The sequence below is a fragment of the Crassostrea angulata genome, chromosome 7, assembly GCF_025612915.1.
Source record: "Crassostrea angulata isolate pt1a10 chromosome 7, ASM2561291v2, whole genome shotgun sequence".
In the NCBI taxonomy this organism is placed as follows: Eukaryota; Metazoa; Mollusca; class Bivalvia; order Ostreida; family Ostreidae; genus Magallana; species Magallana angulata.
Window position 1 is genome coordinate 20,957,426 of NC_069117.1, and position 18,498 is coordinate 20,975,923.

Here is an 18,498-nt window from a genome sequence, read left to right on the forward strand (position 1 = left end):
AACCACTGCCACTATGAAAATATGGTGATATGGTCATCTCTAGTTTATGAGACATTGGACCCTTAAGAATATGCACTATAATCATTATAATAGGATTTTAAAAATCGGGCTCTGAAACATTGGAAACAAAATCTCTTTAAAACAGAGGTTTAGCCTGGATGAAATTTTCAAAAAAAGATAGACAGTCTGATAGATTTATCAAAAAATTCTTAAAACATTCTCGCTTAGTACAATTTCAGAACACAGAATTCTGCATATAAGTGTATAACTTGTAAAACCAAGTATTTTTTTTCAATTAATTACCTAAATTAAGTTTTATGTGTAATTCCATTACACACATGTTCAATTTTCAGCATAGTCTATAAAAATAATAAATTGGCAAAACGAAACTTGGCCCTTATAGATGAATGCAGTTGTACATGTATGCAACCTGGGAGTGTAGAAACATTAATTTTAATCCTTACTGGATTTCCATCCATATTTTTTATAAAATCTGAACCAAAAACGTGAGGGAGAAACCCTACTATGGGGGAAAAGCTACTATATAGTAGCTTTTCCCCCCAGGGGGAAAGGCTACTATATAGTAGGTCTTCCGGGGGGAGAAGCTACTATGGGGGGAAAACTGCTATACAACAGGGGTACATGTATTTGTTATATAGTTGCATATGTGGTCAGATAATATTGGATATCACACACTAAGAAAGGGGTGAGGGCACATGTCTACAACGCTTATATAGCGTACAAAAATTAAAAAGATTTAAAACAAAATTAATTTCACAGAGGAAAATAATTAAAACACAGGTTACAACAAGGAACAAAATGAGAAATAACAGACAAAATTTATTTTTTACTGATTTTAATGATCATTATTAAAAGGTAAAGAAAAGATAAAACATAATTGTATCTACATAAAAAAAAAAACGGCGTTGTATTTATCAAAATATTTTAATACAGTGTAAGTCTGTTTAAAATTTTATTAATGCTCAGTGGTAGTTTGTTTTTAAGTGTATAAGACTAGGAAGGGGCCATTGGAATATAAGTTTGATAACTTCGGGTTCCTTGCGGTGGTAAAATTTTTCGCAAAGCCAATGTTTTTTGGTTAGGGCAAGTCCACGGGTTGGATTTAACAATGATGACAGATGTGTGGTTCCTTCTGCGCTCGCTCCAACGGTTACACCGTAAAACATATTATATAAATATTCATTGCACTGTATCTCCTCTTTTAAAGTGATTGTAACGTCAGTTCATCCCCCTTTTTTGCAGTAGACATTTTTTCTTAAACCTACATATAAAACTTGGACTCATCATAGAGCCCCCCCCCCCCCCCCGCATGTAATAAATGAAAATAAAGAAACCATTGAACTGCTAGAGAGCTGAAGGATTAGAATTTTCATGATTTTTTTTTCTTTTTGCTTGCAAGATTTTTTGGATGAGGCTGCCATTCACCCATCCACCCACCCACTCCCTTTTAAAAAAAAGGCGATGCTATGTGTACGTTCCAGGAGTTTACCGTAATTATAGTGAATAAAATAAATGTGAGCATTCATCCAAATGAGTGCAATTTACAACTGTTTCCTGTATCTGAAGAAATGTCCTTATTTTTCAGCTGTTCTTTAGCTTAGCTTTTGCAAGATTTTGAGAGGATTTTGGTCATTTCAGCAGATTTACAATAACTTCAATTAGAGTAATTTCCCCTTATCAGTGCTTATTGTGACGTCAAAGCTGACGTTGGTTACGTGTCGCCTGACTCTTTAAAACTCTCATGAGAAATAAAAGTACGCAAAGTATATTGTTTTATTTACTTAAAAAAGCATGATGTTCTTAAAATTAAACATCTTATATATTCTTCTCAAAAGTTGTACTTTGATTCTCGCGATAACGCGAGGTTGGAAACCATTGGTACTATGAATTGTGGGTCAAAATTTACTGACGCCGAAAAAATCTATCGGATCAATGTGTAAACCTTTGTGACGTCACTCGATTATTTTTGATTGAGCGTGTACTGACGTGAACTTTAGAGGTAGCACTGACTGTATGTTGTAACATCGTTATTGTTTTTATATTGTCTTGCTGATTCTCGTGAGAGTGTGAAGTGATAAAAATTGCCATGATTACAGGGAACTACTGGGACGATTAAAACAATGCATTACTGGTCCGATTTACTGACGCCAAAAAAATCCGTTGAATGAATGTGCAACTAGTCCGAATTTTCTATTCACACATGCCTTGCCGGTAGAGCTCGCTTCGCTCCGGCGCTGCTATCAAATATGATTTACATTAGTTAACTATATTTGAGAGTTGTTTATCAAAGTTTAACAAATCCTGTTAAATCCGATGTTAATCAGCTAACCTATGTTTTATAATTGCAAATGATTGTTTTCAATGTAAATTATAGTGTACACTTTTAAAACAAAGATTATTTCGTTAACTATGGTTAACAGATGTGAACTATTAATAGATTAATGACGTTTGCTATAGTTTTCAGCCGGTCAACCTAGTATTTGAACTGTGAGACTATGTTTAGCTCATGGTCATTTTTATGATTTTAGCGTTATGGCACGCCAAATATACAAAAATGAGCTAAACGTGAGCTAAAACAGTTTTACAGGTGACAAACAAGGTTAATCGACTTTTAACTATTGTTTACAAACCTGTTAACTATAGTAAACGATTCACTTACTATAGTTTTCAGCTATTAATAATATTTGAATGTGTAAAATATAGTTAAAGAAATCTTAAGTTTATTTGTCTGTAAATAAACGTCAATTATGGTCTACAAATCGTGAAACGTTATCTTTTAGAAAAACTATGTTTTACAACTGCAAATAATTGCTCTCAGGTTAATAATAGATTACATTTCTGAAACAAATGAAATATAGATTGACTTCGTTACTGTCCGTCGACGTGCTGTTATCGACTGTGAAACTGTTCATTTTTGTAGATTTTGCGAGCCACACTTACATTGTTTAAATTAAAGTTAAAAAAAAATATAAGATGGTATTTTAGTAAGATTATCTTTAAATGACTTGCTTTTACTCACTATGTGTGGTTTTTGTTGGAGGTCCATCAGACACCGATAGAATTATAACCAAAACCATTGTCATTATAAACATTATGATGTTAAATAAATGAAAAAAGAAAAGATCAAGTAAAGCTGACACCTCCTTGCAATGGAATGGGAACACTCGATCCTTCCTGATTGGTACCTGTGGCCTTGTAGCTGACATGCGATTTAGGAAGTGGTATTCGGCTGTGCCCTCGTTGGAAACCTCGTTGGAAACCACGTAGTCTTCGACTCTTGAACTTCGACAGCTGATTCTGAGAAGCACTTTGAGGGTGAAGAACTTAAGCCATTTTGGCACCGCTGATTGGTCCGCTCTGAGGTGAAGGCGGAGATTCAGGATGGTGATGACAATGGACAAGGCCGCCAACATTAGTACAAAGGAGACGTATACTTCTGTCATAACAGAAACAAAAACATAAGGTTTATTGTAAACGAATAGAGATATGATCTTTTTGAAATGAGTGTTTTGATATATATAGAAAAAGCACAAAGGATATATATGCCAACGATATAAAAATAATTGTGTGATGTGTCACCGTCGTTAGAAACCCACCGCAAGTCTTGCAAGCGCATTTACTGACTGACCAACTTGACAAGACTCGTTTTTATTTATTTTTAACATTATATAAGATAGTGAAAGTTTTTCTTTTGGAAAAAAATACCTTTAAAAACCCATACATTTGTTATGTTTATGGCATGCCAAATTCACAAAGATGGGCTAAGCATACTGTATACAGGCACATATTTAGCCCCGTTTTATTTTAGTTTCTTTCGCACTTATTGTCATTGGGTGAGTTCCTATGTCCAAATTATCCCTCTTTGAACACAACTTTGTCACGGCGAATTCAAGGTGGGGCGAAACCGTTTGCAAGTGAAAAGAGCAAAAATAACCCTGAATACAGTAGTTTTACAGTCGATAATCTAGATTTATAGGTTGTAAACTGTATTTTACGGACAGAAAACTATAGTTAACGACGTTTATCTATATTTAACATCTGTAAACCATAATTAACACTATCATTTATATTTCAGACGTGTAAACTATAATTAATACTGAATACAGCCATTTGCGACTGTAAAACATGATTTATCTGATAAATACAGTTTCACGATTGTGAAACTGATTAACAACTGTTTACTACAGTTAACGAATGTAAATGATAGTTTACAGACGTGAATCTATATTTATGAGCAAAATCTATTGTTAACGTTTATTTTATGATAGGTAAACATAAATTTTCATTTGTAAAATGTAACTATAGTTAGCGAATGTAAATTATAGTTTATATTATTTGATCACGCCCCGACCAAAATTATCACATCATAATACTCGAAGAATGATTCCTTATTCCTTATATAATTACATATGTGAATCTATATTTATCACCAAAATCTATTGTTAACTACTTGTAAACTATAGTTGACAACATTTAAATATAATTCATAGATGAAAACTATAGTTAACGAATAATTTACTGTTGTTTACGTTTTATAGACCATAGTCCAGGATTCATAACTAATATTAACATTCGATGAACCTAGTTTATCATCTGTGAAACTACAGTTAACGTTGTTAATCTATATTTCACATCTGTAAACCATAGTTAATTCGATCATTTATGTTTCAAAAGTGTTAACTATAATTAACACAGACAATAATTTGGGATTACAGAACATATTTAAGATGATAAATAAAGTTTCAGGATGAATGGAACTTTTATTAATGTCTCTTAACTAGTGTTAAACGAATTTAAATTATAGTTTTCATTATATTATGTGAATCTACATATATTAGCAAAATCTTCTTTTGTTAACGTTTGTCTACATACATGTATGTATAACATGGTATACCTCACAGATTTATTGAACATTACGTCAATTCTCTGTTTTCCTTACTATATAAACAAAGTAAATATTGTCTATATAAAATAACGAGTCGACAAACACATGTACATACTCATACCGGTACCTGTATTTATACAGGTTTATGCAAAGTTAGGATGCACAAAACATCAATTTGAATTTTTAAAACCACTTGGTATTTCCTTAATCTTTTTATAAAATTTGAACCAAAAAGTGGGGAAAAAATTCTAATATGGAGGAAAGTCTACTATGCAGGAGCTTTTCTCTTCGAGGGGTAAAACTACTATATAACAGGTTTTTCGGGGGGGGGGGGCTGCTATACAACACCGCTTTTGACCTAATCTAACAAAGCATCCATAAGACAATTCGTTACTTCTGAATACGGTAGATAAACCACAAAGTTATGTAATTTCCTGCTTTCTTGATTTAGTAAGCACATTTTTGTCTATGAAAAAAAGAGAAGAAAAGCGATGGCATTTGACATGTGCACTGGTCAAGATATCCAAGACATGTGCAGTACGACATGCCTAATCATGTCGGTAATTTGAAAGTGATTTGGGTAGTCATACTGCTCAGACAGGTCTAGCACGTAAAAAAGTTTGAAACTTAATTAACAGGTGTGATCTTTCTATTGTATTTAGTGGGTATCATCAAATTTTACTGTCCGGTTAATTGAAGCAAGATTTATTGTTTAAGAGCGTTTTGTGGATGTGTGTTTGAAGGGGGGGGGGGTAGGTGTATATTTTGTTGAAACAACGTCAATTTTACACAACAGAGCAGATCTTTGGGGGAAAACTTTCAGAGTTTGTTTTGATGAGCAAACTAGATAGAAACATCCCATCGAAAGTCTAAACTCTTGTTAAAATAGTAATAATGCAATTTTGATTTATTAATTATACTTGTGTAATGTGTATGTGTAATTAAAATATAAATGGGTTGCATAAGTGAAATTATAATTATTCATATGTGTTGTGTCATTAAATAAATTTGATATTATCGTTGAAGAATCTTGATTATATGTTCAATGAAACTATGAGTTCGTTAGCATGTCTTATCAAACGATGTGTACACTATCTTTAACACATATTTCTGAGCAGATACGCAGTGTTTAAACGATTTTACCTATTAAAGGTGCTTTTTTAGACGTCGTCGGCATGCTGTTCCCGATTAGGGTCAGCAGCACTGCCTGGGCCAACAGAACAGTGAGGATGTATGATATCTTCTCCCCGGAATCCGCAGGAAGAAGAAAAACTAGGTTAGTCAGAAGAGAGACTAGAATCACGGGGTAAATAATGTTCGTAATGTAATATCCGGGCCGCCTTTCAAAGATCATTTGAAATTCCAACATAGAAAATTCCTCGCCATTTTCTACTAAAACATGATTTTCTGTCCTTGTAGAATGCAGGACCCATCCCCCGTGATCCTGATAATCCTCGATGTTGATTGTATCTCTGGAATTTTTCAAAGTCACAACCTCTTTCGAGAAACCGAAACTTACAATCTCAATAGAACATTTCTGGTAGTCGAATGGGAAATAAGTGACGTCAAATTCACAATGAGTGATGTAACGACCAGGAGGATCCCAGCGAACCTCACCGGTATGCTTCACTTTGAAATACAAGTCTTTATCCCCAATAGGCTTGATTCCTTCAACACTATAATTTGTTTTTAGAATTAGACACGATTAATGTGCAATTGTGATATTATTAAACTTATATTATTGAGTCTTTTTGACAAGAGATTGGACTTTCTATTGGATGTTACGAATTTGCCCATCAAAACAAACTGTCAAATATTAAACTTATTTCTTCTTATTTCTAAGAGAAGCTTAGTAATATCCATAGCCTGTCAAAATCAGAAATATGCTTTGTTGTGTAAAATTGACACTGTTTCAAATGAAATATACACCCCTGGATGAAGTCGGACAAGTGTTCAATTTATACGTAATAACTAGACAACGACTGGACAATTAACCTTAAGAAGACTGCGCCTTCACCAAATCAGATTTGGCCACCTACTGCCAAAAGTCCAAGCTCTTGTTTTTTTTAATGGATTATGTATAGAAAAGATATTTACGAGTTATCGATGATGAGTTCTGGGCACCAGATTTTGTCCTGTTTGGTATAGATATATTCTATGCCGCCGTAGGCTGACGCATTCCAAGTCAATCGTGGATCATCCCAAGTCTGCACACAGATAGGAAAAAGCTTAGTTTTAAGCCTTGAGGTACACATTACCATTTAGCTTTTGCTTGAAAATCGCAAAGTTAGTACTTACAACAGTTAGCCAACCAGAGGAAGACATTGTCTGCCTTTTTACGTCCTTAATAAAGATAAAAATAGAAAAGTTCAACTTAATACAAGTTTTGACTTTAGGTTAACGTATTAAAACTGGGGATCAGAGGTGTTTGTTGATTTATTATATCAATCAAGCCATGTATCTCAAGTATTTACACATTTTATTCTGTAGCAATTTCTTTTTACAACTGGAAAAAATAATATATTAATGTATACTATACTCCCATACTTAGAACGTTCTTTGCAGAAAGCTAGTTAATTTTTATATTGAAAAAAAAATCTCGCATATATATGGTCATGTACATGTATGCGCAATTCCTATCCTTGAAATTTTTAAAAGTAATAGAAACTTACCAATTCATCGATCGAAAACAGAACCAATTCAATGCTGATATTGGTGAGAGCAAATGGTCTGACATACTTGTTGTAGGAGTCGTCAAAAACAGAATGGATTTGAGTTGCATGTCTGGTCGTGAATTCGCCCATTGAATCTGCAAAAATATACAGTATGCAAAAACATTTCCTTTATACATTGTTAACTTTTGTATATCCATTAAAATACAACATATAAGATCTATCATTGATAAACAGTTGTATTAAATTAATGTGTGTAATTTATAAGACTAATATTGTGTTGAATTCAAAAACTATTTTAATTTGCTCAAAATTCTTGCATTTTTCTTAATCAACAAATACAAAGTTTAATTGAAAAAATATGTCTCTCATTTTTGTTAGGTTTGCAGTTTTAAGAATCGGGATTTTTTTTTCTAACAAAAACTTCATTTGTTTTATCGTTCTGGATTTTATGTTCATAAAGTTTAATGCTTCCAAACTTAAAAAAGAAAGAACTATTTTAACAAACGGTTGGACGTAACTATCCATTTCTTTCATAAAAACAAGTTAAGAATGACGCTGGTGTTTTGTTAAATATGCATAGATTGCGTAGTCTTAGCTCAAAGACAAATAGTGTTGATTTCAAAGAGCCATGACCGAGTGGCCACTGAGAAATACACATGCCTAGAACTACACGAAGTCAAAGCTCTTGTTTAAATGGTTCTAATCGAGATTTGTAAAAACCCTTTTACCGTCAAAGTCACGACTCCGGATGTTTTGAACTATGTAGGGTGCGAAATCTTTCGTACAAAATATTAGTAATTTTGTAATTCAGGGGATTATCGACTGAACAATTATTTTTGCCTGGGTCTTGTTTTAATTATATGTTTTCAAGTTTAAAATTAAATGACATATTTTTAGGATGGCTGTTGGAAAATTACTGCGACATCTTACTACTCCAAACGGTAGTCAATTAAGCAGTCGTTTGAGTTCCTCGTTAATTTTGTAAAATGAATTGTCAAAAGAAAAATCAAAAAGGTCTTAGACACGTTTCTGTATTGAAAATAAAAAGATCCAGGATTTGAACAAAGAGAGATTTTCATTTTTAACATTATAATTTTTTATAACAAGTTAGTCAGACTTATCATAATTTTATGTAAATGATACTTGTACAATTCTTACCTTTCAGGCTCAGACAAAGAGCTAATTGCAGTATCGTTAACTTCATTGTGAAAGTAAAGTTTCACTACAGAATTTGCTTAAAGTTAGCTTTGTAATTTGTTAAAAGGAAGAGGGAGTGAACTTAGACCAGAGAATATAAAATAGCTTGTAACGTTGTTCGGTCGGAAGTGTGTCAGATAATCTTATATAATAAAATGAAAGTCTTAATAAATGTTGAATCTATATCATTGTGTATTTTAGTTTAAATTCTTAGAAATGATCATGTGTTTTGATAACTAGACATTTTATCACTTTATTTCAATAAGACATGCTCACGAAACTGTTTTCTGAATAATCGCCCAATGAATCGAACCAATTGCAATTTTACTAAATAACGTGTATGTCTTATTTGTTCAAACTCAGAAAAAAAGAAAAAAGATTGATGGTGCTTATAAAAAAATGAAAGACCATTTTAAAGATTAAAAGAGTTTATTACCACTTTTGTTATCATTGATGAATCTCACAGCTTTTATGTAATGTATCTTATCTGGGGGGGGGGGGGGGTAATTTATGTTCTTCACTGAAGTTCTGAAATGTGCCATTTTCATTTACACTATTTTAATGTGATGTGGACGGATCATTTCCTGTCGAGCCTTCATTCTTCTCCCCATCGAAGGGTTTCACCACTCCCTGACGGGGGCAGGGAAGTGTGGCTTGGTTTCCATCAGAGTGTGATGCCCTCCCATTGAAAAATAATTAATTCTCAACATTAACGGTAAGAGAGTTATAGGCGCGAATGTTCGACATTATACACCTATCTCTGATGTGCCATTTGTACTTTGTACGACTTTGTATGCTTTAAAACCGTTGTAACACTTTGTATGCTTGAACTTTTCAAACAATTGCAACAGTTTGTATGCTTGAACAGTTTAATCACTGTTAAAACAGTTGTAACACTTTGTATGCTTGAACTGTACATCACAATATAGCTACAATGAGGTAGGTTTGTTTGTTTTTAGTATCTGTCAATGCTGAAATTTTTTCAGTATCTGCCACTGCCTTTTACAAAGTCCAGCCTGTGGTGAAGTTTATGTTTGAAGTGTCGTTAATGAACAGAAACGCCCCCAAACCGATTCTAAGAGGATCAAATTTACAACAGAAATCAGAGGTTCAGTCACCCCCACCCACCCATAACAATTGTTAACCGTCAAAACTGTAGACACAGCTTTGGACAACGAAGATTCAAACTTCTCTGTAACAAATTAAATTTGAAGGCAGGGGAATGATGATATCAGGAATCGAATAATAAGATACATTTCTTTCATCTTTGTTAAAACAGGCATCTTATTATAGACTAACTATAGATATATATGTACACAGCTTTGGACAACGAAGATTCAACCTACTCTGTAACAAATATAATTTGAAGGCAGGTGAATGATATTATCAGGAATCGAATAATAAGATACATTTCTTTCATCTTTATTAAAACTGGCATCTTATTATAAAAACATGTACATTATTTAATTATGAAAAACAAAATATCCCAATCACAAATAATTTTCTAGGTTATTAGAAAGATCATCATAACATGTAAAATTCTCCGCACATTTCAGAACAATACAAAATAAAATATAGATTTGATGATGAGATTATGGCAACCTTATATAGAAAATAAAATAAAATCTTGTTAAATTAAGATTAAATACATTTTTACAGTGTACAAAGTATAAATATGTAAATAAAGTTCAGAATGCAATCAATTCATTGTTGATTCATTATTTAAAAAGTCTTCACAAGCTACTTATTCGTAAGAAAGACATAGTAAGTTGTAATAACGACGTTTGATCTAAATGATAACCGGTGCAATGATAAAATTTAAAGCCAATCTTTACAAACAAATTCATTTCCCTTGTTAATAATGTTTGGTTCTACCTTTTACCACTCGTTCTGGTTGATTTATTAAATTTTGATACTAGTAGAAGGATATCATTCATCTTAATAATAAAAAGATAATACACCTTATTTACGAATTTTTGTTATTATAATGTAAATTTTCCATTTCCCGTTTTAAAAGTATTTGGCTTTACCCTAAATCTGATCAAAATGTAATAGAAAAATATGATCCATCTAAATCGTAAAAGAAAGGACTTATTATTTATGAATTTTGTTACTTTAATGTATACTTTTAATCCTTTTTGTCACATTTCTGAAATTGCTTTTGTATCGATCCTAGTATATGTCATTTGTACAGAAATGATTATCTAGCTATTACGACTTATTAATAATATTCATTCAAAGGGTTAAACATATTATTCACCGATTTGTGTTTTATGAAGGAGACACATCAGATACCGCTAAAACTACAAGGAAAACCAGTGTCGTCATAATTAAGACTATGTTGAATAGATAAAAAAAGAAAATGTCTAAGAAAACAGACACTTCCTTGCATTGAAAAGGAAACTCGGTATCTCCCTTGCTTCGAGCCTGTGACCTAAGGTTTAGCACGCGCTTCAGAGTTTTGCCTTTTTCGCTGATATCCTCCATTTTGACCGTGTCCTCATTGGAAACCACATTCTCTTTTTCATTTTCTTTGACCTTTGCGCTATGACAGTTGATTCTGAGAAGTACACCAAAGGTGAATACCTTGAGCCATCTTGGTACTGCTGTTTGTTCCGTTCTGAGGTACAGACGAAGGTTTAGAGTGGTGATGATAGTGGCCAAGGCAACAATCAGGAGAACAAAGGAGATGTACATCCCTTATGACAGTAAAATTATCATTTTTAGTGTGAAAATAAGTATACATCTACCAAAATGAACACAATGTAATCTAATATGATGAATAATGTTCAATAGATTTTAGTCATAAACGTAAACAAAACTTCTTAATAAGTGTTTTAAACAAATTGATTGTTATGAAATTGTATACACTACCTGTATGGGTTCAGCCATATTCAAACTTAGTTATGAAATACACATGTACATGTATTCTTTTATAATATGAAAAAGATCTGTTATTTGGTTTTACCCATGATAGGTGTTTGGACGGACGTCGTTGGCATGCTGTTCCCGATAAGGGTCAGCAGCACTGTTTGGGCCAGTAGAACCGTCAGGATGTATGATACCTTCTCCCCAGAGTCCGCCGGTAAAAGGAAGACTAGGTTTGTCAGAAGAGAAACTAGAACCAATGGGTAAACGACGTTGGTAACGTAATAATCCGGTCGACGCTTGAAGATGATATTAAATACCAACTTCGAAAAATTTTCATAATGTTCTGTCAAAACTTGCTCTTCTACCCGAGCATTCCCCGTCCCATTTATAATCCTCAGTATTTACTGTATGAATTGTACTATTCAGAGTCAAAGATTCTATGGTGAAGGCGAAACTCGTGACCTCAACCGAACATTTCTGGTAGTCGAAAGGGTAATAAGTGACATCAAAATCACATTGAGTGATGTAATGGCCAGGTGGATCCCAGCGAACCTTACCAGTATGCTTCACTTTAAAAATATCTCTTTATGACCTAATGGACTCATTCCTTCGACACTAAAAGAATCTCAAGGTTAATTGATGTACAAGTAGGAACAACAAGATTAACACGTACTCAAAAACCATTTTGTTAACGCAGGGTAATCAAATACTGTTTCCATTTTTAAATAGTTCTTTATTTTAAATAGATAAGGTATGAAAAAACATTTACGAGTTATCAACGATGAGTTCTGGGCGCCAGATATTGTCTTGTTTTGTGTAAATATATTCTATGCCGCCGTAGACGGAGGGATTCCAAGTCAAGCGTGGATCTTCCCAAGTCTGCATTCAGTAAAAAATGGTTATGCTAGTAACTTAAAAACATTCGTTTCCAAAAATGAAAGGTATTCATGTCAATATTAGTATCAATTATAGATTTTATTGTTCTATGTCAAAATGTCTTTCTTGATATTTCAAAAAGACATCCTTATATTATCATTTTAAACTCCATATTTTGTTTAGTCGATGATATCAACTGATGATGATGGTGATTTAAACCATGTTAACTCTCTGAAATAATAAGACATAATAAGTTATAACACAAAAAGCGTTGTTTCGCCTTTTAGAAGGGAATAGTAATACTGCGTATACGAGCTTTGTCTCAGATATGCAAGTTTATATTTAGTCGTCACATATATTGTATATTGAATTCCGTAAAAATCTGCTCCATTCACTTTATCCTGACAATAGTAAAATCACACAAGTTGGTTTCATAAGTGGAATCTTCCGCACCTTTCTTTCTAGAATTATCCTTTGCATGGTGAGATCTTAAAAAATTAAGGTTTAAAATTTCCTAAAATTTCAATTCAAAAGCCCGTACACCAACTTTCGATGTTAAGAGCGTATTCTGCTGTTGGATTTAATTTTATTTTGCAGCGTTGGATTTGATGCTTCCTGTTCCCAATCAGCCTCCTCGCAGTGATGTCGGTGCTCTCTGTCGCCGAACTTCAACCCAAATGGAAGACTGCCCTTAATTATTTGTTTGTACAGGATTCAATTTGTACATATTTACCTTTATAATGACTTTATAGTTCTGTAATTACTTTATAATATTTGCATAGTTTGCATAATTACCCGGTAATGTTAATCACTATTTATGACCTTCACGCATTTGCTTTTACCCAGTGCGCGATTTGCCATATTTGGGCCGTCAGTCATCTGTTATCTGTTTTCATATTTGATGGCAGCCCGTCGATAGCCCAAGCAAATTATTGCCGCGGCCAAAAGCGCCACAAATAAATGATGTTATCATTACTTCAGAGTTTGTGTCTTTCTGCGACAATCTGAGATAATGCCCTTTTAAAAAACGAGTTTCATTCCTTTTCTCAAGGCGTTCGAATGCCTTTTTTCAATTTGAAAAAGCATTTTTTTCGTCTTATGGAAACGCGAATTTGCGTTTAGAAAGGCGAAAAAATGCCTTTCTTCGCGTTATAACGCCTTTTGAAAAGGCGTTTCACGCCTTTAAGTTTATCATTTAGTAACATAGATAATCATAATAGGCTTCCGTATACGCGAAATATGTATTTATCACATTTATGGCAGAGTTATGCCATTTAGCATCTTCCCAAGTCAAGGGTTTATGATGCACACCTCCTGTTTGTGGGGAGCGAGTGGACCGAAAACCCTTGGCTAGCTACATGTAAGATAGCCATTCAGGCATCTTTCATTTACATGTACCATTCAGTCATATTTCAGTTCACTAAATGGCAGAACTTTTACTGTTTTATTTGTTTATAGTTTGATCATCAAAGTCATTAGTCGTTATCTCTTGGCTTAGTGGCATGTGTTTAGTTGCCGACCGACACTTGCTTTTGAAAGTGGTAATTATGGAGTTCGCTCAGGCAAAGCGTAGGTCATTTAACGTTTTCTCCATTGAAACTTTCTGTTGAAATATTATTTACGTGCATATTTGGATTACTTTAAGGACTATCTGAAACAGAACTGTTATGTTCTAAGTGTACTTACTACCGTTAGCCAGCCAGAGGAGGACATCTACCTATTTCAATTCAAACCTAAAAATTTCAATGCATTGTGATAATTATTTCTGAAGATAATATATTTTGTAGAGCCCGAGGTTGGGATAGTCGCCGCATGCTAGCGAGGTCAAATCTAGACATTGGCGTTCTGGTAGAATTTCATAATTTAATACTCTGTATAAATTGGCCACGAAGCTCTTATATTTTCATAATGTAAATAATAACTCTTGTTGTAATCGCTGGAATGGTATATTGGAGTAGTTTGCGATCAGTTTGTCGAAGTCCCTTCAAGAAGTCATGATTGTAGCTTTATAATACAGCTCATTATGCAAGGACCTAGCCTTAACTCTCCTTCAGAGCGTATGTCTTTTTTCTATCCAATTTATTTGTTAATATGACATATGCTTTTATTAGATATTTGAACTACGTTGAGGGTACCCTGTTCACTAGCTCTAAATTTTAGGGCCATTTATCAATTCCAGTACATTTTCTTGTGATTTCTATCCATTGAAGCAAAATATGCATCGTATCACTATTCGGATGTCCAGACTTTTTATTCCTTGATCTAGAGACAAAAGGCATTGATATCTGAAATGCACGGTAGCGTTCCCTATTTTTTTTTAAACAATTAGAAAAAGTCTATATTATCTGTTTCAAAACTTTTTGTTGTTTGGAGCTTTAAAAAAAATACAAACCTTAAGAAAGACGTAAATTCAAAACGCGGCGATGTCACATATTATCATGCTAAAAACATCAATATCTTGTTAAGAGCTCAACAAAAATTAATCAAAATTTTAATTCAAATTAGAATATGGATACAAAAACTTTTGATGAATCATTTTATACAATATAGCACAAGTAAGATTCACGGTGTATAGTGTGACATAACTTTTGGAGCAACCCTTGTAATATGGCTAAGGACCACTTTACGATTACTGTGGTACTTCTTTCTTGCAGGGTAAATTGATATACTTTGCAAAAATATTAGTATGTTGATAACTAAAATGACGTAAATAAAACAATTGACGTTAAGTCATACATATTCCATCCAACTATGTGAATTTGCTATGCAAAAGAGCAGTACTGCATTAACCTTGAAGGGGTCTATCAATTAAATTCTGTATTTTTTAATGGTTTCAACATTTTCGTTTGCACCAGATCATCAAATTCTTTCATGCATTCATATAAATGTACAAATAAACAATAACCATGAAATTTGAAATATGTTACTCACCAACTCATTTATTGAAAGCAGAATTCATTCGATGTCGACGGACGTGGTAGCAGACGGTCGGACATTTTTATTGTACGAGGTTCCAAAAATGGCGGTGTGAATGTTAGTTTCATTGGTGGTGGTGAATTCACCCATGGAATCTATATAATGAAGACGGAGGTTTTTTCTATATATAAAAATGTTTTTATTTAACATTTAAAAAAAGAGGTGTAAATTTTAAAATGATATTTTTATGCATATTATATAGCTCTTGTTGCAGAGCAAACGAGTGTGTATGTGTGTGTGTCTTCAGTGATAAATGTATTATTTATTAAATTTCCTTTGTGAATCCATATGACTAAATGTATTGACTTTCAGGTAAATAAGGAAGATTTAAACACTGTAGTGAATTTCTGGTGTGTATTCACAATGAATCACGTGAGCTCGTGTAGTGATTATCAGGTATAAAATCACAAACTTTTAGAGATAAATTTTCCTTGTTTCAAGTAGCAGAATAGTATTAAGATAGATAAGTCTCATATTACATAAATATGTTATTGTACATTGAACAGCATAACTAGAACACAGTGTAGTGGATATCAGGTGAAAAGTCTGGTATAGTGAGTTTCTGGGCGGGGGATTCTGGTTGTCACATCGGGTTTTCTGGTGTGCATATCTATTATCTGTCTCAAGTTTCCGTCACATGTTGACAATATTATAAAAGAAGTACAACTGAAATTGATGAAAGGGAAAATTTCGAATTCGAAATTATTTCTTCATAACAAATTATGGCTTTTCACTCGTAAACATTCACAGGAACGAAAACAAATTTATAACGGAGATTTATAACTGGAAAATCTTAAATCTCATTTTTTCAGAAGTCACTCATAATACCTCGCATATTTTTTTTTCATAGTTCTTATCCTGGTACTTTCAAGTATATCACGGATTCTGACATTGCAATGCAAAATCCTTGAAGATTTTTTTTATTTTTAGCTGTGTAGTGAAACACGAAAAGCTAAAGGGCAGCGTTTCAAAACAGAAAATCTTTACTTTTTTTCATTATAGTGGATGAATGCAGCGTTGGCTCAAAGGTTTGTATGATTATCAAAATATTAATCAAAAAGTGATGGAAGCAGAAACTTAGGACAGAGTATAGTAGCTCCTGGTTGCTTTGAATACTCATACTGAGTAACATTCTTGGCTCAAATAACGCAATACCTCTTTGAGCATATAAAATTGGTTTGCTGAGTTAGGAGAAAATACTGTTTATCAGAGTAGGAGAAATAAAAATTATCTGATGTAACTGTTGTTTTTCATATGTAACGATTATCAATTAACAACTTTTAAGATATCATAATCATTCATAAAATGATGTTAAGACTTGACACAGTTTATTTGCTTAAAATGAGTATGATTCAAACGACATAAAATAAATAGTAGCGACGTATTATAAATATGCGCCTCTTATTAATGCAATATACTCTAAGTACCAGTGCAACAAAAAGGTTTACTTATATAAACGATAATGCATAACCCGGTTTAAATGACGGAGAGACCATTTGACGTCCTTAAAAATATATTCAATAATAGTTTTAGTACTCACTAGTTAAATTTTTATTGCCTTTGTATGTGATAACACCACGTATTGTTTTGTACTATACAGTCCAATAATTTCAAATGACGTCTAATTGGGGCGCAGGCGGGGTTTGCAAATTTATATTTAAACATTTAATCGTACAATGGTTGAAATTAAGATTACATAATCATAAATAAAAAGGAATCATTCTTTGAACATTATGAGGTGATACGTTTGGTTAGGGCGTGATAAAATCTATCATAAAACCATTCGGGCTATATCACGCCTCGACAAAAATTATCACTTCATAATACTCATAGAATGATTCCTTATTTCTTAAAAAACAAATATGAAAATGTTTCTCTTGTATTGTACCACTTTGCTTAACCGATTTAGGAAAGAAATAGGGTGTGCCAGTTTAAGCATTAAAGTTTTACAAGACAAATAATTTTTGATATCTAATTTGTGCATGAATCGTACAAGAGACCATCTAAGGATATAATGGCATTTGTCTTCAATTTAATCAAAGTTACAAAATCTTCAACTACGTTTAGCCATAAAATTTTATTTGTAGAGACATCTATCTGTCAACAATATGCATTTGCATTATCTCATTTCGATGATACAGGTAAAAGTCGTACCTTGTAGGGTCAAGCAGAGAGCTAATATCAGTACCATATACTTCATGGTGAAAAATAGGCTATTACTGGATAAAATGTATGCTTTATATAGATATTAACTTTTAAAAAATCTGTTTCACAAAGAGGAAGTAAACCGAGATTAACAAACCTGGGAGATGTAACCAGATAGTAACCAGATAGCTATGGCCTTACCAACTAACTTCATATCTCGGTGAACTTTTTACATTGCCGTTTATTTCTTAATTGGGAAGTGGACAGACATAGCCTACATCCACTTTTCTTCGCAAGCCCTCATATTTTGATTCTGGAAAACATGTAAATGTCAGGACCGAACACGGTCTACGCTTCGACCCATGTTTCGACGAATTCATATATCACAAACAAATCAACATTTTACATATGATACATTTCAGAGTGAATGTTGAAATAACCTAATATCACTACATTTAAGGTACAACAATATAAAAAACGAAGGTTTCTAATCATGATTAAGATGCAGGGAAAGAAAATGAAAATGTGGCGTTGGTTCCTACTCAGTACTTCAGTACTTTGGAGATGTTTAACCAAGATTCATCGAGTCAGAGGAATAATTTAACAACAATCAAAGGAATTATCAATTGGTAGAACATTAATTACCATCTAATAAGAGGATATAAAAAAAAATCCATTATGTACAACTTCAGATATGATATTCATACTCGATAAGGTGTAATATATGTATACAGTTTCACATATTTTAAAACTAAGAAAAGTTGAAAGTGGAGTTGGAGGCAACTTATCGAACAGAAAATTGAATTCCTATTACGTTGATTTTAAGGTTAAAAACTTGTATAGAAATTTAGA

General features: G+C 33.0%; 1 protein-coding gene and 1 pseudogene across 1 annotated transcript; both read right to left on the bottom strand.

Annotated features, from left to right (window-relative positions):
• Nucleotides 1-2,688: 2,688 nt before the first annotated feature.
• Nucleotides 2,689-8,290, bottom strand: LOC128156500 (neuronal acetylcholine receptor subunit alpha-3-like). Its single transcript, XM_052818671.1, has 5 exons — nucleotides 7,579-8,290; nucleotides 7,205-7,249; nucleotides 7,004-7,113; nucleotides 6,050-6,582; nucleotides 2,689-3,457 (listed from the first exon to the last, which is right to left on the bottom strand). Exons 1-5 carry the CDS (start codon nucleotides 7,708-7,710, stop codon nucleotides 3,033-3,035), a joined length of 1,245 nt encoding a protein of 414 aa, XP_052674631.1. The 5' UTR covers nucleotides 7,711-8,290; the 3' UTR covers nucleotides 2,689-3,032.
• Nucleotides 8,291-11,049: 2,759 nt separating this feature from the next.
• LOC128156501 (neuronal acetylcholine receptor subunit alpha-3-like) lies at nucleotides 11,050-17,701 on the bottom strand (annotated as a pseudogene).
• Nucleotides 17,702-18,498: the final 797 nt, after the last annotated feature.

Excerpts from the sequence above, each read along its gene's own strand:
- LOC128156500 (XM_052818671.1), bottom strand. The coding sequence starts at position 7,710 with ATGGGCGAATTCACGACCAGACATGCAACTCAAATCCATTCTGTTTTT. Across the intron at positions 7,114-7,204 it reads CCTCTGGTTGGCTAACTGTT|ACTTGGGATGATCCACGATT; the intron begins GTAAGTACTAAC and ends ATCTGTGTGCAG. Across the intron at positions 6,583-7,003 it reads GAACTCATCATCGATAACTC|TGTTGAAGGAATCAAGCCTA; the intron begins GTAAATATCTTT and ends AACAAATTATAG.